The 27,451-nt window shown below is 36.4% G+C and overlaps 1 protein-coding gene across 2 annotated transcripts; it reads left to right on the plus strand.

The window, feature by feature from the left end:
• Window positions 1-1,613: 1,613 nt before the first annotated feature.
• On the plus strand, window positions 1,614-26,655 carry LOC107829893 (exosome complex exonuclease RRP44 homolog A). Of its 2 annotated transcripts, none has more exons than XM_016657369.2 (24): window positions 1,614-1,871; window positions 1,981-2,121; window positions 2,218-2,375; window positions 3,244-3,299; window positions 6,132-6,254; window positions 6,468-6,598; window positions 6,700-6,940; window positions 9,374-9,518; window positions 11,120-11,360; window positions 11,626-11,782; window positions 11,918-11,986; window positions 12,421-12,546; window positions 12,699-12,751; window positions 13,507-13,613; window positions 18,663-18,717; window positions 18,832-18,931; window positions 22,503-22,614; window positions 23,106-23,226; window positions 24,794-24,853; window positions 24,943-25,048; window positions 25,135-25,230; window positions 25,902-25,983; window positions 26,068-26,133; window positions 26,243-26,655. In XM_016657369.2, the coding sequence occupies exons 1-24, from the start codon at window positions 1,818-1,820 to the stop codon at window positions 26,436-26,438; spliced, it is 2,796 nt and encodes a 931-aa protein (XP_016512855.1). In that variant the 5' UTR covers window positions 1,614-1,817; the 3' UTR covers window positions 26,439-26,655. The 2 variants fall into 2 exon arrangements, with proteins under 2 accessions (XP_016512855.1, XP_075106132.1); XM_075250031.1 differs by having other exon boundaries at window positions 1,705-1,871; window positions 3,017-3,299.
• Window positions 26,656-27,451: the final 796 nt, after the last annotated feature.

Here is a 27,451-nt window from a genome sequence, read left to right on the forward strand (position 1 = left end):
ATTTATTTTGGAGGAATGAGACAACAAGAACAAGAGCAAATATTGAAGGAATCAGGATTTACAATAGGAGAACTACCTGTTAAATATCTAGGAGTGTTACTTTCAACTAGGAAACTGACAATGATACAATGGAAACCAATTATTGATAAAATTGTGGTAAAAATTACTTCATGGACAGTAAGAAAATTGTCATATGTAGGAAGAAGCCAATTAGTAAACAATGTCTTATTTGGAGTTCAATCATACTGGGCTCAAGTGTTTATTTTACCAGTTAAAGTAATGAAAGCAGTGGAAAACTTCTGCAGAAGTTACCTATGAACTGGTAATAATGTCATAACAAAGAAAGCTCTGATTAGTTGGGAAAGAGTATGAAGTCCAAAAAGCAGCGGTGGATGGAATATCATAAACATGAAGCTGTGGAACAAAGCTGCCATTGGCAAGCTATACTGGAATGTGGCACAAAAGGAAGATAGAATGTGGATAAAATAAATACACACATACTATATAAAAGGGCAGCAGATAGAGCAAGTTAAACTACCAAAGCAGGCAAGCTGGATGGTGAGGAAAATACTTGAAGCAAAGCAGATCATATAAGAAAATAATGTGCAAATAAGTAAGGGAAAAGAGATCATCAAACAGATATATCTGCAGCTATTGGATGAACAGCCCAGAGTCCTATGAAAATGTCTAATGTTTGATAATGCTGCAAGGCCAAAAGCAAAGTTCACTCTTTGGTTACAAATGCAGAATAGATTACTCACTATTGATAGGCTGAAGAAAAGGGGGATTCAGGGAGAGGGCAGATGCAGTCTATGCCAGGAAAAAGAGGAAACTCGAGATCACATATATGTGGAGTGTATATACGCAAAAGAGTTACTAAAGAAAGTGATGAATTGGGCATAGAAACAAAGCTTACCAGGAACTAACTAGGAACAACATGTGGAAGAAGTGATTAAAAGAGCTAAAGGGAGAACAAAGGAATGCGCAATTATTCAAGATGTTATATACAGAAATAGTACATAATATATGGATAGAGAGAAATGAGAGAATTTTTGAGAAGACAAATACGAGTTGGGAGAAGATAGCCAAGGAGATAGTGTGTGTTTGCTGTGCACGAGCTCCTCCTAGTATAATTGACGTAGTGCAAAGTTATAGATTTTGAATAGATAATAGGAAGAGCAGGAGATTAATGTACATATAATAGTTAAGCTGTGATAGCTAACTATGGTGTTATGTAAAAAATTACTGGTGATTAATACAAAAGCGAATTACCAAAAACAAAGAAGAAGAAGAGTTTTTATTTATCCTATCAGATTAAAAGCAGAAAAATATTAAATAAAGTGATATGCTAATAAATTTTTTACTAGCAATATAATAATACTAAATATTGGATAATATAATAAAGAAAAATATAACATAAAAAAGTTATTCAATAACTATATAAGTCTCTTTAATTTAATAGAGATTGGATATATCGTATTGACAAAGAGGATGACAATTGAAATTTATTAAAGAAATACCATCTAATATGTTCAAACAAGCCCAATTACAATTTAATTTAATTAATGTTTTTTAATATTAACGTTAAACCCTCCTCTTCTTTTAGGTTCTTCACAAAAGGCGGTCAGAGCTTCCAAATCCACTGCTTTAAGGAAGCCCAAATTCAAGAACTATAAAAGAGAACCGGTTCTTCCTCTTACAGGCAGCCTCTTTCGAACACAAACCAACAGCAGTTCGGTCCTAGAAACCAAAAAACGAGTAAACCCATAAACCCCAACACCCAAAAAAGCAGCGAAGAAGAATCATATAATTTCAACATGCTGAAGAGCAGAGCATTCACGCGCCAAACAAGACAAGGCAGAGTACTGAAGGTCTGCACTCCTCATTCCCATACCTTTCTCATTCATAATTGGCGCTGATTCTGTATTTGTTCTCTTTTCCCGTTTAGGGTTTTAATTTGAATTCCTATTTGGATTTCAGGAAGTTAGGGAACACTATTTACGAGACGATATTTATTGCGGAGCTCCATTTTGCGACAAAGGTTGTGACAAGTCATCTGCCCGCTTAAGCGCCTCTCGCTCCACTATTCTTGTTCTTGACACCAACGTTGTTCTCAACCAGGTACTGCACATATAATTTGATAACATGCCGCATATTTCGTGTCAACTTAAACTTTTTATTGGATTTATTGTTTGATATATTGGATTTATGTGTTAGATTGATTTGCTGGAGAATCCCGCTATTGACAATGTGGTAGTGTTATCCGTGGTATTGGCCGAGGTCAAGAACAAGAATATTGCGGTTTATAACAGACTCAGGGCTCTTTGTAGCAATTCTTTAAGGAACTTCTTTGTCTTTTCTAATGAATATCACAAGTATGTTCCTTTTTTCTTCTTCTATTACCCTAGTTATGTTGCTATCAATTTCACTTGCCTTTTGATCAAAAGCTGGGAACTTTTATGCTCTGACAAAACCACTGCCTACGGCAAAATACTTATTTGTGCTGTTTAATGATTGTCTCGTTCTCAATAATGCTTTTTCCCTTGTGCTTAGCAAAATTCCAAGTGCAGCATTTTGGGAAGAGGGCAGGGGTGCAAGAACTATAGGCTTTGAATGCTAGGGTAATATTTGTCATTTGATCCGCTTGAACCGCACTGGTCATTTTCTTTTTGGCGTAGAGGGACGAGATTTTCGAATTTTAAAAGACAACGAGAAAAAGAGGTAGGATAAGAAGGTATATTGTTTATCACCTCGGGCAGGAAAAACTAATTACTTTATTGGTTTCAATAAGAAGGTCCCTTTAGTTGTATGTCCATGACTAGTTTCAATGAAAAGAGTGTATCCGGTCAATGCTCCCTTTAGTTGCGATGAGAAGAGTGTATCACTATTTCAGACTAATTTTAAGATTTGTTATCTTTTCCGCGTAAAGAGTTGCATAAGATCAGAAGGCAGATGCAAGTCAAGTAGGCAAACTCCATTTGCCCACTTGTCCTGATGTTAACTCTCCCTCTTGCAGCTTTGCTGATTGCTACAGATGGCTTTTTTGGATAAGTAGAATAGCGTCTACTGCTATAATTGGGGATTTTCATGGCTGACCTTGAGCTATAAAAAAACCCACCTGGGTGTTCCTTTTGACCAATCCACTTACATGATCCATAGCACTCTACTAGACATCTATAGCTACTGGTTACAGCCAAGGCTGAGATCTGATGAAAAATATTCCTTCATCTGCACATTGTTCAGGGATACTTATGTGGAGGCCCTGGCTGGTGAAAGCCCGAATGATCGGAACGATAGAGGTTTGTCTGTTCACCTTTGTATAGCTGCAATTAAAGTTGTATTTCATTGTTATTCTTGAACATTTTGTGCCATGCATTTCTGCATTATCATTCCACTAGCTGTCTGGGCCCTTCCATTCTAATTTCTCTAAATCCTACAATTATGCTTATGTTAAGCGAATTAAAGGTCATACTTACATTGCATGTTTATTAAGTGCATAAAGGTCCATGTTAAAAAAAAGTGCATTAAAGGCCATACTTATGTGTTTGATCAGTAAGGAACAAATAACTGTACATTTTTACTTGCATCTTTGATGAGAACTGGGCTAGTCAGTAGCCTATGTACAAGGAACTATGCTTCTGTTCTATAGTACACAGTATTTTAAATAGTCAAGCTGCAATTATTAGTTTCTGTTTCAGTTCCAACTGTTGGTCGAGTCTGGAAGACCCCATTGCACTATAACCTAGTTACTGAATTTGGATCGAGTCCTATATAGGTATTGTAGTACAGAGATTAATTATCACTGAATTGTTTTAGTGCATATGCATTTCTTATTGGACATTTTGTTCATTATAGTAAAGTTGGATTTGCTTTATATAATGTAAAATGTGTTTGTTACTTTATCCAAAAAAAAGAAGAAGAAGTAGAGTGTGTTTGTTTTCAATTGAATAAGATTGTCTACTATTATATCCCTAGTTTTTGAACAGCAGCGTAGTGTCTTGGATTCAGAATCTAAACTTTACGAAAGAAAGTCTTGCTTCTGCCAATTGCAATACAAGGTGAGGAATAGAATGCTTGACTTCGTCGCTTCTCATTTTCTAAATTAAGCTAGGGCTATAAAGTTACTAGATTTGGGAAAAATCATTCACTATAAAAATGAAGGTATAACCTTGCATATTCTCTTACGGACCCCTGCTAAGGATGTCTTGTGTTCTGAGGTGCACTGAGGAGTGAAGCACTTCGTTCTTCAGGTTTTGTGGGATCTGGACAATGACAGAATAAGAACCTCTGAATTAACATGAAGGGTAATTTTTGGTCCTTTTGTTGTTTATCCAAGTATAATAATACAAGTACAGTCAAACCTCTCTATAACAACATCGTTTGTTCTGAAATTTTTGGCTTTTATAGTGAATGGTTGTTATACACCTATAACAACATTTGACATTTAAATATATTTTGGTTGTTATAGACAAAAATTATCCAAAAACTAATTGTTTTTCTTTTATAATATTATATATAAAAGATTATTAATAATATATTTAAATTCAAAATCTCAAAAGATATAAATATTTCACGAATTAAATGCTAAATAAATCTAATACATTGTTAAAAAATTCTTAGCTAAACGCACAAATATTTGAACTCTAAGGCACACAATTAAAAAAACGAATAGATTACGTTTACATATTATTGGTAATTGTCCAATATAAGATATATCATGTGTACATCTTCAAATAACAAAAAGAATGATATGCATATCTTCGAAAAGTATAAATAGATCTTTTAAGTATCTTTTGGCATTTTTCTAATGCAAGATATATCATTTGTAGATCTTTAGTTATAAAAATATTTGATGTGCATATGTTCATGGAACATATTGCTATCTTTAAGATAATACATATATGGACATATTGTTATCCTTAAAGATAATATATATAGCTATTATAAGTTGTACATTAAAGTTATAAAATATTTGCTTAAATATTTAGAATTATTATTAGTAATAATCTTAGAAAATCTGCATGAGTGTTATAGAGGGGTAATTTTACAAAGAGCGTGCTGTCATAAAGATGGTTGTTGCTATTATAGGCAAAATGTTGTTGTAGAGAGGTAAAATATAACATAAAAAACCGGTTATGAGAAAAACTAGACTTTATAGTGAATGACTGTTAGATAGGGATGCTGTTAAAGAGAGGTCTAATTGTATATTAAAACACGAAACAAAAAACGAAAAATAATAGAGAATGATATTTTTCCTGATACCCCCAACCAAAAACCAAAGGACCCTTAGTTTTTCCAGAAACACTGGAACTTAGAATTTTGTGATTTAAAGCTGACTTTGACTGAAAAAGTATGACAATAAATAGCTTCTCTACAGATCTTTTTATGTAGGGCTCAATTTGTCTCTTCTTTTTTCTCGTAATTTATTGATTTAGTTTCTTTAATTAAGTCTATTATTGTTTTTAGTTTCTTTAATAGATCTATTATACTAATAAGTCTAGAGGACAAACCCGTAAAAGTTTGATGGTGACCGGCCATTCTTGTTCATAGTGGTCGAGAGAGTCCTCTTCATGCCACTAGGTCAAGAGTTCAAGCCTGCTTCGCTGCCAAATAAAAAATAAAGTTTGGTAGTGGTGTTGAAGGATTTGTGTACTGTAATCATGTCCTCCCCTGGAAATAACTTAGTCTATCAGAATCCTAATTAGGTTGGTAATTTGTATCTTATGCATTGGTCTTAAAAATAATATGGTCCTTTATCATCCTGCCCTCTACTGGAGTATCTCACCCTAATTTTTGTTTTGTGTGTCTCGGTATTTTTGATATGTTGATGTAGGAAGATCTCTTAAAGAAATGAAACAAGATTCTCATTTTCTTCTCTAGTAAAGCTTCAAGATCTCTTCAAGTTTGATTATCTGAGTGCAAAACTCTATATAAGTCAACTATATTAAGTTTCATAGACAAGAAGCAGAATGGGAAAGGTTAACATGATTTGGGAAAGTATAACCGAGAACCTTGATGTCTGTCTCTAATGGGTCTTCGCATTATGGCTTCTACCTATTCTTAACAAAGTTGAATGCTTTTGTTTGTATCACCAGTAGATTGACAAACTTTGGCACTTTTTGGTGGTTCAGCCATTAGGGTCGCAGCTAAATGGTATCATGATCATCTTGGCACCGGAGTAAGTGTCTTGCTAATTACGAATGATAGAGAAAACAAGAAGAAGGCAATTGATGAGGGCATTTCTGCAGAGACAGGTAGAGCTTGCTTGTAGTTTTCTGATGTCAATCATTCAGTAGTATGATACTTTGGCGGTATTGATTTAAACACTGAGAGGCTTCTGTTATGTTCGTGAAAGTTCTCATTGGTCGTTACTTTGGACAGTGTTATCTCGACTTACCTGTTGCACTTCCTTAGTCAGTTAAATTTATCTTCAGGAGTCTTTACTGACTTACTTCCATTGATCTCAGTTGAGTGTTATGTAAAGTCGCTTGGTCAGGTGGAATTGCTTGACCTAATAGTTCAGCCTCCTTCTGAAGACGTTAATATGGAGGATGTTGAGGATTTGAGGCCTTCAAAGCGAAAAGTCATTTATAATGAGGTATTTTTAATTGCTTGATAAAATTTATTTAAACTATTTTGTTGGTGCTGTTTTTAAGGCTATGACCTCCTAAACTTGTCTGTTATTCATGCTTTCTGTAGCATAAACCCATGTCAGAAGTTACTTCGGGTTTGCTTCGGGGACTTTTCCACCAGGGGAAACTTCGTGTTAACCGTTTTAATCCATTTGAAGCATATGTTGGTAGTGAAAGCATTGGTGATGAGATAATTATATATGGGCGTGCAAATATGAATAGGGCTTTTGATGGTGATATAGTGGCGGTTGAGCTTTTGCCTCAAGAACAGTGGCATGAGGAGAAGTCTTTGGCATTAGCTGATGAAGGTCCGTCCACTTTCTTGTTTTCTGTTTTTCTTTAATGGACATGACATACTTATTATATCATGAAAATGTCAAATTTGTCCCTGAAGTATGTGAAATGGTCTAGATATGCCCTCCGTTAACAATTTAGGTCGATCATGTCCATGCCGTTACAGAAGTGGTCTACATGCCCTTATTGACTAATGCAAAACGGTTGAATCGAACTAATTAGTACTATTAATTGCCTTGTCTCCAACACGTGGCTTGAATCCAACCTTTAGTTACCCCTTTACCACCCCTTAACTTTTTACCCAGCCTCCATTCAACCTCCCAATCCTCCACGTTCCAACATCACCATCACTGGCGGTAAAGAGTAAAAATACTTGCAAGAGGTGTATCTTGACCTCCCTCTTTTTCCTTTCACCAGATCACCCTTTTGGTGAAATTTCACATGATCTTCCTTTTTCATTCTTATTACTCTCTGTGGTCCATTTTATATGCAATAAGGCTGTGAAGATTTTGTCTTCTGTAGAAGATGAACCAAACATGTTTCTTTTTGAGCTGAAAAAAGTGTAGCTTGGCGTGGCAGCTCATTGGGCCTATGAGATTTTGGAAAAATTTCATTTACGTGTTTCTTCTGTCTCATGAGCCTACTTAATGCTTGCAGCTATGACGGATTTCAAAGCTTTTTGTTTTTTGTCAAAGAAAAGGTTAATATGAGCTACCCCATTATGGTTGATTTTTTGGTTTTTGTCTGCAAAAAACTGTAGCTTGCCGTGGCAGCTCAGGTGGGCTTATGAGATTTTGGAAAAAATTTCATTTGTGGTGTTTCTTCTGTCTCATAAGACTAACTTATGCTTGCAGCCATGACATATTTCAAAGCTTTATGGTTTTTGTCTGAGAAAAGGGTAATATGTGCTTACCCCATTATGTTGATATTTTGTTTTTTTTTTTGTCTGAAAATATTGTAGCTTGGCGTGGCAGCTCAGGTGGGTCTATGAGATTTTGGAAAAAATTCCATTTTTGGTGTTTATTCGCTGTCTCATAAGGCTAACTGATGCCTGCAGCCATGACCGATTTCAAAGTTTTTTTGGTTTTTTGTCTGAAAAAACTGTAGCTTGGCGTGGCAACTCTGGTGGGTCTATGAGATTTTAGGAAAAATTCTATTTTTTGGTGTTTCTTCTCTGCCTCATAAGGCTAACTGATGCTTGCAGCCATGACGGATTTCAAAACTTTTTGTTTTTTGTCTTGGAAAAGGCTAATATGACCATGTCCCATTAAGGGGATTTTGTTTTCTTTTTGTCTGAAAAAATTGTAGCTTGGCGTGGTAGCTCAGGCGGGTCTATGAGATTTTGGAAAAAGTTCCATTTTTGGTGTTTCTTCTTTGTCTCATAAGCCTACTTAATGCTTGCAGCCATGATGAATTTCAAAGCTTTTTGGTTTTTGTCTGAGACAAGGTTAATATGAGCTACCCCATTACAGTGCTTTTTGGTTTTTGTCTGAAAAAAACTGTAGCTTGGTGTGGCAGCGCAGGCCGGTCTATGAGAATTTGGAAAAAAATTCCATTTTTGGTGTTTCTTCTGTCTCATAAGGCTAACTGATGCTTGCAGCCATGACAGATTTCAAAGCTTTTTGGTTTTTGTCTGAGAAAAAGGTAATATGTGCCTCCCCCATTATGTTGATATTTTTGGTATTTCGTCTGAAAAAACTGTAGCTTGGCGTGGCAGCTCACATGTCTGAGATTTTGGGAAAAAAATTCCATTTTTGGTGTTTCTTCCCTGTCTCATAAGGCTAACCGATGCTTGCAGCCATGACGGATTTTAAAGCTTTTTGGCTTTTGTCGGAGAAAAGGCTAATATGAGCCTACCCCATTATGGTGATTTTTTAGTTTTTGTCTGAAAAAACTATAGCTTGGCATGGCAGCTCAGGTGGGTCTATGAGATTTTGGAAAAAATTCCATTTTTGGTGTTTTTTCTGTCTCATAAGCCTGCTTTGCTTGCAGCCATGATGGATTTCAAAGTGTTTTGGTTTTTGTTGAACCAAAATTGATGATACAAAGTGTTTCACTTTCTATGATATGAAGGAATAATTCAGTACTCCTTGCCTACTATTTATGGGATTACATTTCTATTTCAGAACGTTTGATCCACTTCTAACTATTACTACTTATACAGATTTTACAAATTTCATTAACTTGCGTCATTCCATATTATTTTTACTGTAATAGCTTATCTTCAAACTTACTCCTCCGGGGACTACTTTAATATTTTTTCCTACTATGAATGAATTATTCAATTCAAATTAATGTCCTATAAATTCCATGCAAAACGAAATAGTGATTGTGAACTTGTCCCTCTTCTCCTGTATGTCTGTACATCACGATTGTCCTTGCTTGCTTTCATTATGGTGCAAAACTTTTCTGTTCATGTAATCTCATAACTATTTTGTATCCTGAAGACGAAGAAGAAGATGTTCATTTAGCTCCAAATAGCGCTGATGATGCTCCTAGAGTTGTGAATCAAGGGCAAACTGCATCTGAGGAAATGAAACCTTCTCGCCCAACTGGTCGTGTTGTTGGTATCATAAAGCGGAACTGGCACTCGTAAGTTATTATTGAATTATATGCTGGCTTTAGATAGTCATGGGGAGAACTCTTAGATAAATACTTTTTGGTCCTTGAAGTTCTTCTGATAATTCAATGGGGTTTTAGCGTACTTCCTAAGGATTTCTTTTCCCAATTTTTGTTTTTTTAAAGCACCTGAAAGGATATTTTGAAATGCCTATGCATTATACAATCACGTGTTCAGAAAATCCAAAAAGACATTTCAAGAAGCTGGCACAGAAGTTTTTTCCATTTCAGGAGATACTTTAAAAAACAATTGTCCTATGCTGGTTCTTGCCTGAATCAGCAAATAAGTTATCGAAAATTTTAAGGTGAGATATCCTATCACCTTTAGAATACAGTATCTTTTCTCTTATAAAAAGAGATTGTATCCTTTTCATAATTAGAAAAAGGATATCCACTTGGTTCCTCCAAATAGGTCACCACCTGGCAAAATGGTCACGTCCATATCTGGGATCGAACTTGATATTTGTCCTTGGTTATATTGTTTAATGGTTTATTCCTCATATTTTTCAAATTGTTAGGCTTTTGAGTTCTTTTCTTTCCCTGAAATGGAGAAAATGTTTGAAAATATGTTCCATGCTCTTCATTTTCTAACATGAAATATATTCTGTAAAAATGTTTTGGCCTAATCTTTTGATAATGTTAAATACACCAATTACTTTTAACTTTTAAATTCTTCATCACTTTTGAGTGTTGTGGTTTATATTTGGGGCTGCACAATGACCATTTCTGGCCAGTGAAATACTTTTTCATACTGTTCGATCAGTCAAGAACTCAAAATTAATGGGACCCCACTCTATTACACATTTGAACTACATTTTTACACTTTAATGTTAGAAAGGTTTATTTAATTATCTTTACCATGCCATGTGTAGGTCAAATTCCTTTTCTTGGTCTAAAGCATGTAAATTCTTTGATTTGTAGTAGTGAGACTCGTACTTTGCTTGCTATGGTTCTATGTTAAAGTATTCACATCTGGCCTAAAATTTTAAGGTGAGAGGTAGAGTAACTTTGGATAATTATAAATTCCACGATCCAGATGTTCAGCCCTAGGCATTTCAAATGTGTGATAATTTTGTCTCCTTTTATGGTCTTAGATTTAGCTCTTGAGCTAGCTTTTGAGGTTGAGTTAGGTCCAACATCCATGTGCCGTACATGGTATCAGAGCCTCTTCGATTTTGGTAGCAACTTACATAGCTTATGCTACCGGCAGGCGGCTTACACCGTCTGGTGCTGCTGCTCTACCCACGACCGTTCAAGGCATTGCTCCTTCTCTCAGGACAGTTCAGATATTGCTTCTTTCTCTGGCGCCTTTTCAGGCGTCACTCATCTCTATAGTGACTGGTTCTTACCTCTTGTGGTATCTTTGAGATTGAGTGATGCCCAAGGATTTTCGTAACCGTTTGCAAAGTAGCACGGGATTGGAAAATTCTACCCCTTAAACTAATCCTGCAATTCTATGGTCTGTGGACTCTATCCCCTGTCACTGAACTCGTACTTCTTGAAATCGCTTTATCTAATTCCACTATTAACAAAGTTTTCATTTATCTGGTATATAATTCATTTCATCCTTGCAGTTACTGTGGATCCTTGGAGCCAATGCCTATGCCAGGAGGTAATGGTGGTCTTGCCCATGCCTTATTTGTATCCAAAGACCGCAGAATCCCTAAGATACGGATACAAACTCGTCAGTTGGGAAATTTGCTGGATAAGCGGATTATCGTTGCGGTTGATTCATGGGATCGTTTGTCCCGATATCCAACCGGTCACTATGTCAGGACAATTGGAGAAATAGGTGATAGGGATACTGAAACAGAGGTATGTGGTAAAATGTCATTCGTTCTCTTCTATATTTAAACAGATTATCCTTCTCTACCTTTTCTGTCATGTACTTTCGAGACTTTGTATTTTCTCTGTTGTGGCTTTTTGTTGAAAACCTTCAAGTAAGTGCTAAGGGCGTTGTTCTCCTTTGCTTGTAGCTGCCTTTATTTTATTTTTACATGCTTAAATTATTAGGATTTTATTTATTTGTTTATGCTGATAAATAATAGTCACGACTAAATTTGTTCTGTAATCACTTTAGGTGGTATTGATAGAGAATGATATAGATGCCAGACCATTTTCTGCTCAAGTGTTGGCATGCTTGCCACCGTTACCTTGGTCTGTGTCTTCTCAAGATTTGACAAATCCTATTAGACAGGATCTGCGTCATCTGCGTGTATGTAGTGTGGACCCTCCTGGTATGTTCCCAAATTAAACTGTGGTTTACGTCTTCCATTTAACTAGCGCCCACATTTAGTTTATGTCAGCATAGATGAGATACTTCCTACATGTGATGTCAATCTTAGACAGAATTCTGCTTTTCCGTGACACAGGATGCAGGGATATTGATGATGCATTGCATTGTATGCCTCTTCCAAATGGAAATTTTGAAGTGGGAGTTCGTATCCATGTTTAATTTAAAGATCTTTTGGCTAGAATTTGCAAAACTTAATACTGATTTCTTTTGTTAATTTTTTCTTCAAGAGACAGTGAGCTCCTTGAGGAGGGAGGGGTGTGAGGAGGGTTTTGGGCATGTGAAGCTGTTCGAATTACTCTTTGGTTTATTAGACTTGTTAGGTGGCTGAAATATTATGTTTACAATCAGTTAATGATGAGTATATAACTGTATGCCATCTCTTATTTTCTTTGATGCTTCTGACTCCCCAAATCTTCCTGTGCCCCAGGTACACTGGTTGTGCACTTTTTCACCCACTAAAACTTTTCTCTTTCTTTTCTTTCATTACCTTCAGTTCTCCACAGTTTATTTTGAAATATAATGTCTACATCATGGAAACCATGGAAAAGGTTTGGTTGTAGTCTTTAATACATATATCAGATATTGCTGATGTTACTAATTTTGTTCATCCTGGAACTCCACTTGATGATGAGGCTTCACAAAGAGGCACTTCTGTATATCTTGTAGAGCGTCGAATCGACATGCTTCCAAAACCTCTTACAGAAGGTAAATTTACTTTTATTGCACTAGCCTGAATGGTTTTTGCTTGTCACATGGCTCGGAGATGTATTTCGTGCCGATTGGTGTACCAAAGTATCTACTTTTTGGTTATGCATGGCTTTTTCTCATTAATCTTATGCTTTTTCTTTGCTTGGCAGATATTTGTTCACTTCGTGCTGATGTTGAAAGACTAGCTTTCTCAGTTATCTGGGTATGTGATTTTTTTAATTTTATTTGCTAGAAGTGATAGTTGATCTTCTATTTCTCACAGCGTTATCTCTCTCTCTCTCTCTCTCTCACACACACACACACACACACACACGTACGGAGACGGTCTTCGTTTAGCTATCTGTTTCTCTATGTCATTTTTCTTCCTTCCTCTGTGTACCTACAGGTTCGTACAATGTCCCCCAGTCGAAATCAGTAGATTTTTTTGTTCTGTTACTAACATCCAGCTTATACGGACATAGTTAATGGTCAATCATCTAACTACTTGTTAATTATCTGTCACTTCATTCTGCTATGTCAAAGGTAATGCATAAATACAGAAAGTTGTCTTAGGCTGATGTAAGTTCAAACTCAAAATTAGTTCCTTGTCCCGCCCCAACCAACTGGGATGGTAACCCATAGATCAAGGTGTCTGGTTGAATTGGGTAAACTATTTGTCAGCCAAAAGTAAAATGATTTTTTCCTGATCCTTATGCATGTACGAGTTGAGCATCGTGAATAATCCTCCCATGAGGCTGTTATTTAGGCAGATTGTTGATGAAACACTTTGTAGCATTCCACATTTTGCTGCTTAACTATACTGCCATACGACTGCGACTTCATGAGTCCCTGTCTGCTTTGTTTATTTGTATGCTCGTGTGTTTTTGACCTCTTGCTGGTCATACTCTGATATTTTTCCCCTGACATAAGCTCTATTCATCTTTATTGTCACCTAATGTACGGTTATTTTTCTTTCAGGAAATGACACCTGATGCCGAGATTATTTCTACTAGATACACTAAAAGCGTGATTAAATCTTGTGCAGCATTATCCTATGTCGAGGCTCAAGCGAGAATGGATGACAGGTGCTCCTATTTGATGTTTCTGTTTATGTTTTGTCTGCTTAGCTCTTTTCTGGTCATACTTTATCAGATTCTAAAGCATCATCTCCTCTCAAACATCTTAAACTTAAAGCAGTCTCTTTGAGCACTAGCTAAATTGGTATACGTTAATACGTATGGCCCATTAACCACTGTGTCTGTACTCTATACACTAGCTGGAGTAACTCTTCACAACCTACTTTATGCAAGCACTTTGTGGTTTTCAAACAATTCATTAATAGACGTGGAGTGGTACAAAAATAGGAGCATATATATTATCATATGCCTTCCTTTATGTCTGAAGATTTGTACGTCATGGTTAGTGCATATGGGGATCATCTGTTGAAGGGTATTTCTGGTTCAATCACTATGGCGAGTGTCCTGGTTTAATAAAGACTTTAATACAAAAACAGCATGCTGGGTATGTCAAAAAAGAAAAATTCAGTCTCCTTTATAAATGTAACCGAGAAAGTCTAAAGAACTTTCTAAATAATATACATTTAGTATGTTGCACCAAAAAGCCAAAAAGTATAAACATTTGTATTTGAGCTTTTGTAAAAGATTTTGCCTTAATCCGCGCAGCACCTCTGATTCCTTTCCATCCATACCAACCAAATGATGCATGCAAAATCGTGAACCATACGTTCTTGTGTTCTTTGCAGTTTTCCACCTGTCCAGCTTAGTAGCATCTCTCGCGCTCTTTAGGAATTGACCAACTTAGTACATATAGGTTGAAAAGCATGTCGCAAAGTTGTCTGGCCTCAAACTCTGGCGAGCTTTTTCCAGTCACCTTCCTTTTACTTCCTAAATGTTTGTCTAATCAGTTACCATTCTACATTGAAAACCTTAAGTTGCTTTATGAAAAGTGAGCTGAAGTAGATTTTGGTTAAGTCCACTGTTAATGGTTTCCACTAGTAATGGGTGGATGACTCAAGTTCTTAACCGTCTGAAACTGGAGTCCTCTTGTTTCACACCTCAATAAGTTGGATCAGTGTTGATATTAATTGTTTTATGTTGCCTTTTCCAGTCTATATTGTTGTTTTCCCTCAGGAAATGGGTAAACCTTATCCTTCAAGGTATGAGGCCTTCAACAAGATCAAATTGGGAACCCAGTTTTCTGTCACTGAAAGTACAGATACTTAAACTGCTAAAAAAAGTACAGAAATTTCAGATGTCTGATGTCTCACACATTCTTTTCTTTCTTTACTGGTCTTCTGCCATCTTCTCTTTGCTCTGTCTGTTCAATACTTCTCATGATTTTTCATCTTCCCATTTAAATATTTGAAAGGTAGATTCATCTTTATTTGTTGACCATTTCCTGATAAACCAAAAGATTTCATTGATGTCACACCAAGTGGAGCTTTACGAAAGTGTTATAGCATGTATTTGAAGCCTGCCAATATCTAACCATCTATACAGTGGGTACACCAATTCAGTGTTGTCAAAGGCGCGCTTAAAGCGTGCTTAAGCCCTGAAGTGAGGCTCAAAACTTGTTGAGCTCTTTGCCTCGCTTTGTGGGCGCTTTAGTGTCGCATCAAGGCTCTAAGGCATACTTTTTTCCTTGCTAATGAGTATAATCCTGGAAATCCGACATTAAGCAATTGATATTTCACTTTATCATAATTTTTTTCTACTTTTTTTGTCCATATATTCGTTATTCATGCTTATAATTATTAGTCTTGGACTACATATACATATTTTTACTTTTTCTCTAGTTGCGTCTTTTTTCATTAAAGCCCACGCTTTATTTGCGCTTTGCACTTAAAGCCGCAACGGACGTTAGAGCTTTTTTGCGCTTTTCGCCTTTGATAACACTGCACCAATTTTGCGCTAAGGATTCAAAAGAAAGAAAGAAAACTTTTGACCCTTGAATGCAGACTCTAACTCCCTAAAAAGTTGTCCTACTTTGTCCATATAAAAACAGCAAATTGCAAGAAGGCGAGGTTTTTCATATTTTTTTCCTTCATACTTTTAAGTTGCTCAATCTTCAATTTTTGACCATGCCTTAGTACATGTTAAGATTACACGTATTGGATACATATTGAATGTTGAATACTGCAATTATCAGTGACCTCGTCTTCCCGTTAAAGTCACAATGTAATAAAAGTAGTTCTCATTCTCCTCGTGTTTTTTGTAAGCTAAGGCCATCTCCAACCCTCCCCATTTTCCCATAATGGGGGCAACTTTTGCCATAATGAAGCTCCAACCCTCCCCTATTTTTGCCCCCAAAATTGGGGATGAATAGTGTTCCCCCAAATATGGGGTACACTATTCATCTCCCTCATTACTATTCATGCATATTTTATTGTTATTTTATTATTTAACTCTTTTAATTTAGTTCTTTACATATACCTAATTATGTTTACGTAATATGTTTGTAATATTAATTTTACATCTTAACTTTGGCGTATAATTTTGATAAATTAATTTTCGCGCATGTATTATTTTTATGTAAAATTGTAAATTTTATTATAAGTTATAATTGTACAAAAAATATATAATCATCTAAAAAATGAATGGTGCAAATATAAAATATTAGATGTTGCTAAAATTGAAAGGTGTGAATATAAAATATTACTCCCTCCGTTTCAATTTATGTGAACCTATTTCCTTTTTAGTCCGCGCCAAAAAGAATGACCCGTTTCCCTATTTGGAAACAATTTACCTTTATGCAATGATTTATAGCCACACAAAATATATGTGCCTCATTTTACACCACAAGTTCAAAAGTCTTCTATCTTTTCTTAAACTCCGTGCCCAGTCAAATGGGTTCACATAAATTGAAACGGAGGGAGTATATGTTGCTAAAATTAAAAAGTGAAAATTGAAAATACATTAAATGAAAATACATAAAAATTGAAACTACGGTAAATAGCATAATAACTTAGTAGGGAGATATGTCGTTTCTAGATACACCAAAATCATTATAGTATTGAGTGAATGAGGACGAGGATTGTTGTGGTTGTGACTGTGGATATAATGACTGCATGTATTATACTGTACAACATGATAATCGAGAATGAACGTGATCTTAATGCACCAATTCAAGATGATTTGGAAGGTCCACCTCCAACACTAGAAATGACAGTCGATGAAAATCAACGATTTCAAGAATTTTTAGCTCGACATAGAAGAATTAAGGACAAAGATGTTCATTTTGCACTTCGTAATGCATTAATAGATCATTTATGGGAGAATACTAGAGGTTGAAGTTGAATATTTATGTAGTATTTCGAATTAATTTTATCGTTATCAGTGTTATAAATAGCGCTCGCCTCAGCGCTAGTAGCGTGAGGCGAGGCGAGGCGAGGGTGTGTCGCTTCAGAGCATCTGCTGTGTTGCGATTCCAAATAGCGCTCGCTTCAAGGTGTGTTGCGTGAGGCGACAATGTTGCGAGTAGCGACTATAGTTTCGCTATTTTTTTTAAAAAATAAAAGAGAAAGGGAGAAGACTTAAGTCGGGAATTAGGGCTTCGATCTTTTCACTTGCGAACAAAAAAACTTCAGCGATTAGGGCTTTTCACCTGCGAACAAACCAACGGTCTTCTTCAGTCTTCTTCTTCGTCATCTGGCTTCATCTTCTTCAAGCTTCAATAGCGAAAAAACAGAGGTATGCTTCTTCTTCTTCTTCTTCTTTCTTCTTTCTTCTTTCTTCTTTCTTCTTTCTTCTTTCTTCTTTCTATTTTTTTTCTTCTGTTTTTTGTCGATAGAAACAGAGCCAAATAGGGTCTGTATTTGTGCTGTTTTTGTCGAGCAAAAACTGAGGCTTTTCTTCTTCTCTTATTATTTTTTTTTGCTCTCTTTTGTCTTCTTCTTTATTTGCTGTTTTTCTAGAGGCAAAAATTTCATTTTTGTTCTTTCTTTGCTGTTTCCAAAGGCAGAATCAATTTTTTGTTTTGCTCTTTTTTTTTGTCTTTTTTTCTTTGCTGTTTTTATCAGAGGCAGTGTTTCCAAAGGCAGAATCATTTTTTTTTTGCTCTATTTTTTTTGTCTTCTTTATATAGTAGAATTAATTGCATATTGACTTGATATTGAGTTTTTAGTTATATGTATATAATATTTTATGTTTTTGTATAAATTGTCGCTTCACATCAAAAAGGTGAGCGCTTCGCTGCGCACCTCTCGCCTCAGTGAAGCGGGCCCTCGTCGCTATTTGTCGCCGCACGCTATCCAAAACACTGTCCTTATGTAATATGTATTTAATTAATCTTGTATCACAATGATTTCACTTTTATTTGAATTATTAGTTAATCTATAATAATTGCTTACAAATTATATTATTTAAAATTTTATGAAATTGTTTTAATGGAAATTACAAATTAATGAAAATAAAAGATGGAATTTGTTTAATGGAAATTAAAAAATAAAATTGAAATGAAAGATAATATATAATATAGAAGAGAGAAGAATATAAAAAAGAATATTCTCTTTTGGGGGAAAAATAGGGGAATGGTTGGAATAAGTTGTCCCCAAAATGGGGAAATCCCCATTTTGTTATTCTTAAGTTGTAAGCGTTCAGTTTGGTTCGCTGCAGTGCAGTGAAATATGCTACCTTCTCTGGAGCCATAGACTTCCATAACAATTTCCACTATAAATTAGGGTTTCCACTGCTGAGAAGCCGTATTGTAGTTGGATTTAAGTTGAGAAGCATCTTGAGGATGCTCCTTTCCATATGATATTGTACTCATTTCCAAGTAATTCCTGCAATTGTCATACTGTTTTGACAAAAAATCATTACATGTAGTTGAATTGATGGCTCAACCGGGTGAACCACTCAACAATAACTACTACTATGCCTCAGTCCCAAACCAGTTGGGGTCGGCTATATGAATTACTTCTCCATTTAACTATTCAACCTGAGAAAATATAAACTTGTGGGTTTGTTTCTGGTTCGGCTTTAAACTATTCAGTGCTTATATGTCCATCTGCTTAAACTTTGAAAAGAATACATATTTATCTACTGCAGTGCTTTTGTTGTTTCCATCATTTTGTACATCCTAGTTCCTGTACTTACAAGTTATATCTGCTATTCCAGTCGCTTGGTGGATCCAATAACTTCAGATTTACGAAATTTGAATGGGTTAGCCAAGGTGATGATCTCCTAATCTTTATTCTCCTTTCTATAGTTACAAATTCTTAGATTTGGACTTTCAGCTCTAGTATATCAATATATTAAAGGCATTATAATTAAACCAACCTTGCAGATAATGAGGCAAAGACGCATTGATAGGGGTGCACTGACACTTGCTTCTGCTGAAGTCAAATTTCAGATTGATACTGAAACTCATGACCCTCTTGATATCGGTATCATCCTATTCTTTTTTAATTCTCTTTAGTTTCTTTTGGTAGCTTATTGTAAATTAGATAAAGGTGCCCTACTATCTGTCATTTGGAAAGCTCAGAAACTTTCTTTCAATTATATATTTGGCAGTGCTTAAGAATTATTTTAGGGATCATTTGTTTCAGACTAGTGTGACATTAAGATTTTCTTAGCTTCAAGCTCATAGAACATATGCTGTATCAATGGCATTACCCAATTCTGGCGTATTTTGGCCTATATTGAACAGATGTTATCGAAGGCAGAAATGTATCTTTGTTTTTATCCTTTTTATTGTTGTAACAATAGACAAGAGGGGTTCCTCTGATGGTAAGCAACCTCCACTTCCAACCAAGAGGTTGTGAGTTCGAGTCACCACAAGAGCAAGGTGGGGAGTTCTTGGAGGTAAGGATGCCGGGGGTCTATTGGAAACAGCCTCTCTACCCCGGTTAGAGGTAAGGTTTGCGTACACACTACCCTCCCCAGACCCCACTAGTGGGATTATACTGGGTTGCTGCTGTTGTTGTTGTTGTTCTTATTATCATTATTATATTATGATCATCATCATCGTCATTATTAGGTATGAGGTGTGGGAAAATGGGAATATGAATTGTCTTGAGGGAGAAACATGCGTTACTCTGAACTTTTTTCGAGGAATATGAAGGGTTGAGTTACATGTGCTGAGGGATATAAAGGATTAATTTCCATCTGCTGAGAGTATGAGACGTGGGTTCTGTCATCACTAGTTTGATGGCTGTTTCAGGAGAGCTCCAACAAGGAGATAAGCACATGTTGCCCGGGGCTTATTGCTCTTGCGGATGGAGATGTTGGTTGACTGTTCTTGACCCTTATCCATTTGGAGTCTTACAATTCGCTAAGCTAATCAGCAGTAATGCATGCTAATTCTCATAGAGTAACTATGGGAGACTGATTTTTTTTTTTTGAGAATGAAACTATGTGAGACTTGGAGCTTATTATAGTTTTCCGAATTTGCAACTTCTGGTAGTTATATTACTATAGTACCTCAAGCTATCATGTAAACCTATCTGACATGCCCAGTAAGATGGAGGTTCATGAGCAGTATCCAAGGACATGGTCTTTTGCAAGGACTTTGAGACGAAGAAGATAAGCAAATGATGATCATCCTTTGGTCTTCCTTGATTATTCATCTTTTTAGTTTGGGGGGTCCTCTCTATTTCTGATTTTGGGTTCGTTCCGAGTGTAGTGGTGGTGAAAGAATAAGAAAGTGAAGATAAGAGAAGGAAAGAGATTTAGTCGCTCACTTGATGATAAGATAAATACCAGACATACCTATTTTTAGAACACTCAACCACATTACACATGATATTTGTCCAGTGGGCCTATACCTTATTTAAGAACCAAACTTTTTTAGTATTCTTACTCTTAACATTCTAATGTTCACACTTTACTTTGAACATGCCCCTCAAACTCAAGGTGGGGAAACCAACTTGAGTTTGCTTATTTTAAATCGGAGAAACTAAATGTTGCCTAAAAACATGTCGGAAGTCACCAGAGAAGTTTTGCAATCATGTCAGAATGCACTGGTAACAGGAATTTTGTCCGAGAAGTTGCTTTGCGAAATCGTCAGAAGAGGTCGTGCCATCTGAATGGTTACCTGAAAAGGCATGGTGCTGCTGGAACAGTCACAGGAAAGAGGCCTGATGTTACTGTTTCTTATGACTTAATAACTGAATTCTTCTGATTTTCTAGCTGAAACAATTTGAAGTTAACACTTATGACAGTGATTAGAGTAGAAACACGCAGGACTTGATATAGTAGAAGCTGTCATTATTTGCGGAGATGAGTTAGAAAGTTGTGTATAGTTGTTTAAGAAGTTAAGCTGTTTTCTTCGGAAACCGTTCATGTGTTGGAGCTTCTAGTCCAGCATTTAAAAGATGAGTGTTGACTTAATGTGGAATGATTCAATCAGACTTTTAAATATCGACCTGCAACCAATTTGGTACTTTGTTTATAGCTTTTTAAAATTATGCTATAACGGAGGGGCTTGCGCTTGAATTGAAGTAGCACCTTTGGCATATGAGTGGGGGTCCCAAACATCGCAACGAACCTACTGAATATTTGTCATTATATGTGGATGCCTACATAGAAATAGGGTTGGCTTGATTCTTTGGCGGCCTATCTCATAAGCGGTCTCTTAAACTTGTTCAACTCTTTCATTTTGACACTTGAACTAAGACTAGTATCTATTCTACACTACTCAAGAAGTGTAGCAATTTAACGCAAAATGCTGACTTGACAAGAAAAGTTTTCTCCACATTGCATAAATGAATGCCAAATACAATAACAGTTTTCCCTTTTTTTAAAAAGGAAAAACTCTCATTTTTTCTACCCATTATTGCCACCAGTCTTCACCTTCGGTCTCTCCCTCATCTACATCTCTACCGGAAAACTTCAAAAAGCCGGCGAATAAACCTTGAGAAAATTTGAAGTTTCCAATATATAACCGACTCATACACCAAGTTTAGATTGCAATTTTTTTTTTTCAAATCTCACAGTAGTAATATATAAACTTTTCTTCATTGCCCCATTTGCCCTTTGATTCTTTCGTACCGGTAAAGATTCTTTCCTGTGCAAAAACAATTGCCCCAAACCCCCAACAGTCTCACTTTTTACATTCTTGTCCCACTTCTCTTTGCACCCTTTTCTTGGTGCGGTCTTGTCTGAAATTTTTTCCAAAAGAATTAAATCTTTGAAGATTTACTCAGCTTCTTCATCTTCAAGCTTGCATATCTGAGGAGATCTGGATCAATATTGAATTGAGCGTTTTCTACGTAACAGTTTACGTAATGTTTTGTTTGTGTTTCTGAATTGTGAAAGACAATAAAAAAGTTTTGGAGTCTTTGGTCTTGATTCTTTGGTGAGGTGGTGTCAGGCTGTAGGCGGCAGGGGTTTGGTTACCGGCGGCGAGTGGAGGGGGGTTTGAGGTGGAAGAAGAAGAAGAAGAAAGGGGGAGAGTTTTTTGGGCGGGGGTGGGTTCAGAAAATAGGCTCTTTTATTTTTACTCAAAATTTTTTATAATTATTTTGGTCCAAATGCCACATGTCATCATTTCATTCTTTCCTTTGCCACAACATCTGCGTGTGAGTTACAGGCATTATGTTTTTTTGACAGATTGTAATTTGTGTTTAATAGGTACACATTTGTTAAGGTTGGAGTGTTTAATAGAAACACGAGCCTATGTAAGTTTCAAAATGAAAGAATCGAATGAGTTTAAGTGACGGCTTATGAATTTGACCTTCTTTGGCTAATGAACTTTTACTGGTTGCCACTGTCGACTGTCGAGATCTAGTCATATGACAGGAGAGTCTCGAGCCTAAACATGCATTAGTTTGGGCTATTTGCTGGTTAACTCGGCTAGTGCATGCACTTCTTGGAGAGTGAGACATGGTCTTTTATGTGCTTTCCACAATTTCATAGAAGAGTTCTGCTATTTGGCTGTGATTGCACATAACTTTGTCCTTTGTTTTACTGTTTTGAGTTATTCGTGTAAAGCTAATTTTTAAGTTGTATGTTTAGGAATGTATCAGATTCGTGAAGCAAACCAAATGGTTGAAGAGTTTATGCTTGCTGCTAACGTAGCAGTTGCTGAAAAAATCCTGAAGCATTTTCCTCTCTGTTCTCTACTAAGGTATGCTGCTATTGTTACTTAGAAGGAACATATCTGTTTGTTTAGTTTGAAGTTACATTCTTTTTTAGCACACGAAGGATGTGGAAAGAGAATCATACAACATAGCAGGTTGTGGATATGAGACGGGAAAATTTAGCCATCTTATACATCAGATGGCTATTCATAGTGGTCCTAAGATGGAGCACTAGAGACAGAGATTCTTGATTCCTGCTCAGAACTCTGGATTAATATAAATGTTCTGAAAACTTTGGAGTTCATGTTATGTTAGACTTACTTCAAGATAGCATGGTCAAGCGAAGCTCGGTTTTCTAGTTAATTTATTTGCTATCATCTCTCTTACTTGACATAATTTCAAGTATTCTGCAAAAATTTGGATTACATTTTAATGCCAGAGAGTTGTGACACTATGAAATGGCTATTAAAGCTTAACCTTTGTACTTTAATTAAATTTGATAATCATCCAGGTTTTCATAATGCATTTTTATTTGCAGACGCCATCCTAGCCCAACCAAAGAAATGCTTGAGCCTCTTCTCCACACAGCTGAAGCAGTTGGTCTTAGCTTGGATGTGACATCATCCAAAGCATTGGCTGACTCTCTGGATCGGGCCGTGGTGAGTTGTGGCTGTCATTGAACCTGATGTGCATAGTGAAATCTGAAAATTAAAGCATGAAGTTTATTCCTACCACTATATTTCCAAAGAGGTTTTAGCGATAAATCAAGTTGAATATCGCAGATGCGTTCACAATCTGCATGTGGCAACTCATTTTTGGCTGAGCCCAGCTTGTCCATTGTTGAGCTTAGCTGAGCTGAGCTGAACAAGCATCGAGCCGATTGGCTGTAGGCATGCTGACCTAGACAAGAAATGAGTTCCATCCCTTTCCATACAAGCTCCCCGGAACTCTAACCTTTCATTTTTCTGCAGACAAGCTTCCTAGAACCTTAACTAATTTTTCCAATTGCTTTAATGGGTACGCACACGACCTATTTCTTTGTCAGCTTCTCATTCCCTTTCACTTTGTATTAAAACCACTCATGAGGAAAAGATTCACTACTTACTACTCTCATCTCCATTCAATTGATTGACGATGGAATGAACAACTAACTTTACAATTGGCTTTCTCGTAGACACCAAATTCTCGTTTGGTGTCCCGCTATTAGGACACCACAATCAATCCTTACCCTTCTATAACGAACAGAAGAAAATCAATTCCTCTAATTGATTTCTCTCCAACCTCTCTTTTGAATCTTGATGCCGATAGTCAGCTCTGTCTTGGGCTCTTGGCTCCTTGTGACGAGATCTATTAATATGCACTATGTCGCTACTTCATTCATCTTCTATGACTGTAGTTTCATTGGCTCTCCCAACTCCCCATTATGTATTTTAATAAGTGGAATGTCATATTTTCTTATTTGCAAGACGTGTTTTGTTGGCTTGGAAGAATAAAATATGTTTGCAGATTTAAATGAATTGTCAGGTTAGAAATTATTAGGATTTTTATTTTAATTTCGGCTTCTTTTAATTGGAGCATAGAGCTTGTGGCAGATCAATTCTTGATGTTCGAGCTTTTGCGGCTTAATGTCAAGCCTTAAGATTCTCCAATCAAACTGACATCGAGTCATGGAATTTTAGGTTCAATCTGTCTCGATCCTAACCTTAAATGGTTGAGGCTCGACTCGGGCTCGCTATCTAGCATCCTAATTTTTACTGTTAAGACATTCAGTATCATATCTTTTGTAAGGCAAGATGCTCACTGTACTTTTTGGGCAAACATAAGGTACTTAAATAATGTGTTTAGCTCACAAACGAAGGTAACTTGATGAAAAACTATTGGTTTTTCTTCAAAATAATAGGGAATATAAAAAATAAATAAAAGGAAATATCAAGAAAAACATGATTACCTTCTCTGATTCTTATTTTGGCTTGTTTGTTATTTGTTGAACATTTGCATTTGTCCTTGACTAAAATGCCCTTAATTTATATTGTATAGAATTACATAGGTCAATTTGGCTCAACATTGACAGGAGGACTGCTTTTGCTGAAAAAGTAGAAATCGGGGACTTAATAGCCAAGAAACTTTGAATAGGAATGATGTTGCACTACTCAAAGTAGTTTAGGGACGTCTAGTTCCATTGTGTTGTTGTGGCGTTCATATGCTAACTTCCTATCTTCTCCTTAGGGTGATGATCCATACTTCAACAAGCTGATTCGGATTCTGGCAACCAGATGCATGACACAGGTTCCTTCTTGGTTGATTTGACAAATCCCCTACATTTGAAAATATCAAGTAACTTCTGAGTTAGTGTTGCTTTTGGTACGCATTTTCAGGCGGTTTACTTCTGTAGTGGAGACCTTAGTCCTCCGGAATATCTTCATTATGGTCTTGCCTCTCCACTTTATACTCATTTCACCTCGCCCATTAGAAGATATGCTGGTTAGTAAAAGCTACCATCCATTTATAGTGACGAAGTGCAATGGATGTGATCAATCATGAGCCTCTTATTTTATCTTGCCTTGCAGATGTAATCGTTCATCGGTTGCTTGCTGCATCTTTGGGAATATATAAGCTTCCTGGTGTTTTCCAAGATAGACCCAAGCTAACTAGTATTTCGGACAGTAAGTACTGCTTTTCATTATGCTTGGTATTCGTTTTAAATGCACTTGACTTCTAGTAGATTGAGTAATATGAGCTTGCCTTTCTAGTATGCTTGTTCTTGATCAAATGGGCCTTTGGTTGCAATCTGTTCAGAGGTAGATCATAGAAGTTTGTATTAATTGTTTTATGCTTTTTCCTCCACTGAGTGAATAGTTGGGACTGAATGTGTCTGTTAGTCCGAGGTTTTACTTAGCAATAACTTGAGTACTTTTTGGCCCCCAAGGATTCAGTCTAGTGGTAAGAGCGAAACACATGATGTGTGGGTTAGGTGCACGTCACGGGCTCGAACCCTGCTGCAAACAGATGCCTGTGGAGAAGGGTAGAGGGGCGGGCCATTATTCACCGAGTTTCGAATCATGCGCCATGGCAGTCGAGGATTATCGGTTATTGGAAGTACTTGAGTACTTTTGTTAATGCCCGTATGTTCAACGTAAATGATCTACTTGTGCAGTGTCATCGTCCTAGTATTTATGCTATTGCTGAACCTTGGACATTAAAGGGTTTAAACTTATAATGACTAGTGCAAAAAAAAAAAGAAGAAAAGGAGAGGTCTTCTTTATAGGAAAAACCAAACTCGTTCTCTAGTTTCGCATTTTGTTTGGTTATGTTTGCTCATTCCCTTCCGGAACAGATCTAAATTATCGGCATAGGAATGCTCAGATGGCCAGCAGAGCATCAGTAGAACTCCATACTCTCATTTTCTTCAGGAAGCGGTATGAGATTCTTCTTGGTTCCTCTCCCCCCATTCTGTCCTCCCATATTCTCATTCTCATTTTTACTTGTCCATGCTTGTGCAGGCCGACAGATACCGAGGCGAGAATTGTGAAAATAAGATCCAATGGCTTCATTGTCTTTGTGCCCAAGTACGGTACCCGTTTCTGCAGTTCTATTTGCCATACTGCTTTAACTTAAAGACTTCATTCGCGTTAGCTGTTGGATACTCATGATTATTGTAAAAAAAAACCTTTCCAGGTATGGTATTGAAGGGCCTGTTTACTTGACATCAAAAGGCGAAAATGCAGGGGAATGGTCAGCCGATGAGAAACAACAGAGAATACGGAAGGTTGATGGGAGTGTCTCTTATGGTGTGCTTGGAACAGTGAGGATTCATATGGAGGTTGTTGAGCCTCAGCCTAATCGGCCTAAACTCCAACTTACCCTTGTATGAGACCCAAAACTTTACCAAGTAAGTGACGGTAACGGCTCCACCCCAAGGCCAATAGAGCTCTTGCTTTAGGCCCCAAAAATTATGTTTATTAGATATAAAAATATGTAATTCAAATGATTTTTTAGCGTGTTTTAATGATAAGTAAATCTTTTTAACCGTTTGTTGTCAGCTTGTATCATATATCAATATAATTCTTATTTTATACTACTATTTTGGGGCATTTGTTTGAGGCAATTATAAATGAAAGTGGTAGATAAGTAAAACTGCAATCACTTCATGCTTCTTTCCTCTTGTTCACTGAAACTACAGCTGTATTGTGGTCCGGGCCCGTGCCTAAATGGGCCAGGGCTTTGGTGGTCCCGGGCCAAACGGTCCCGGGCATAACGGGCCAAATGAGTGGAACTGGCCCATTGCGGTCCTAAGCCCACATGGTCCCGGGCTAAATGGGCCGGGCCAGAGGGCTTAAACGGGCTTTTTCGTTCCGTTTTTTTTTAATCTAAGACAATTTTTTATAAACTATATACGCATATACTAATATAAATTGTTTATATATAGCTATATAAATATATATAGTATGTATATATAATTATATATTGCCTTATATAATATATAGCTTATATATATTATATATACTATATCTATATATATAGTGCAATATGTAGATATAGTATATATAATATATATAAGCTATAGATATAGTTCAAATTAAAGTTTACATTTAATACTCGGTATCAAAGCTGCAAATTAAAGTTTACATTTAATACTTCAAATTAAAGTTCAATACCTTCAACATAATACTTCAAATTAATCTAACAAACTAGAACATTAAGCATAATACGTCTAATAATTTTAAAATAACACAAATTATCTCAAATCAACTTAAAATCTTAAATGCGAATGTCTGGAGAACGCGCAAAACAACTCTTTATTGCCTAAGAGCCTGTGCCCTCCTTTCGACGACGAGTGTAGACTCAACCACAGTTCTTGCACTTTATTATGTAAACTTCTTCATT

The sequence above is a fragment of the Nicotiana tabacum genome, chromosome 3 (assembly GCF_000715075.1).
Source record: "Nicotiana tabacum cultivar K326 chromosome 3, ASM71507v2, whole genome shotgun sequence".
Classification (NCBI taxonomy): Eukaryota; Viridiplantae; Streptophyta; class Magnoliopsida; order Solanales; family Solanaceae; genus Nicotiana; species Nicotiana tabacum.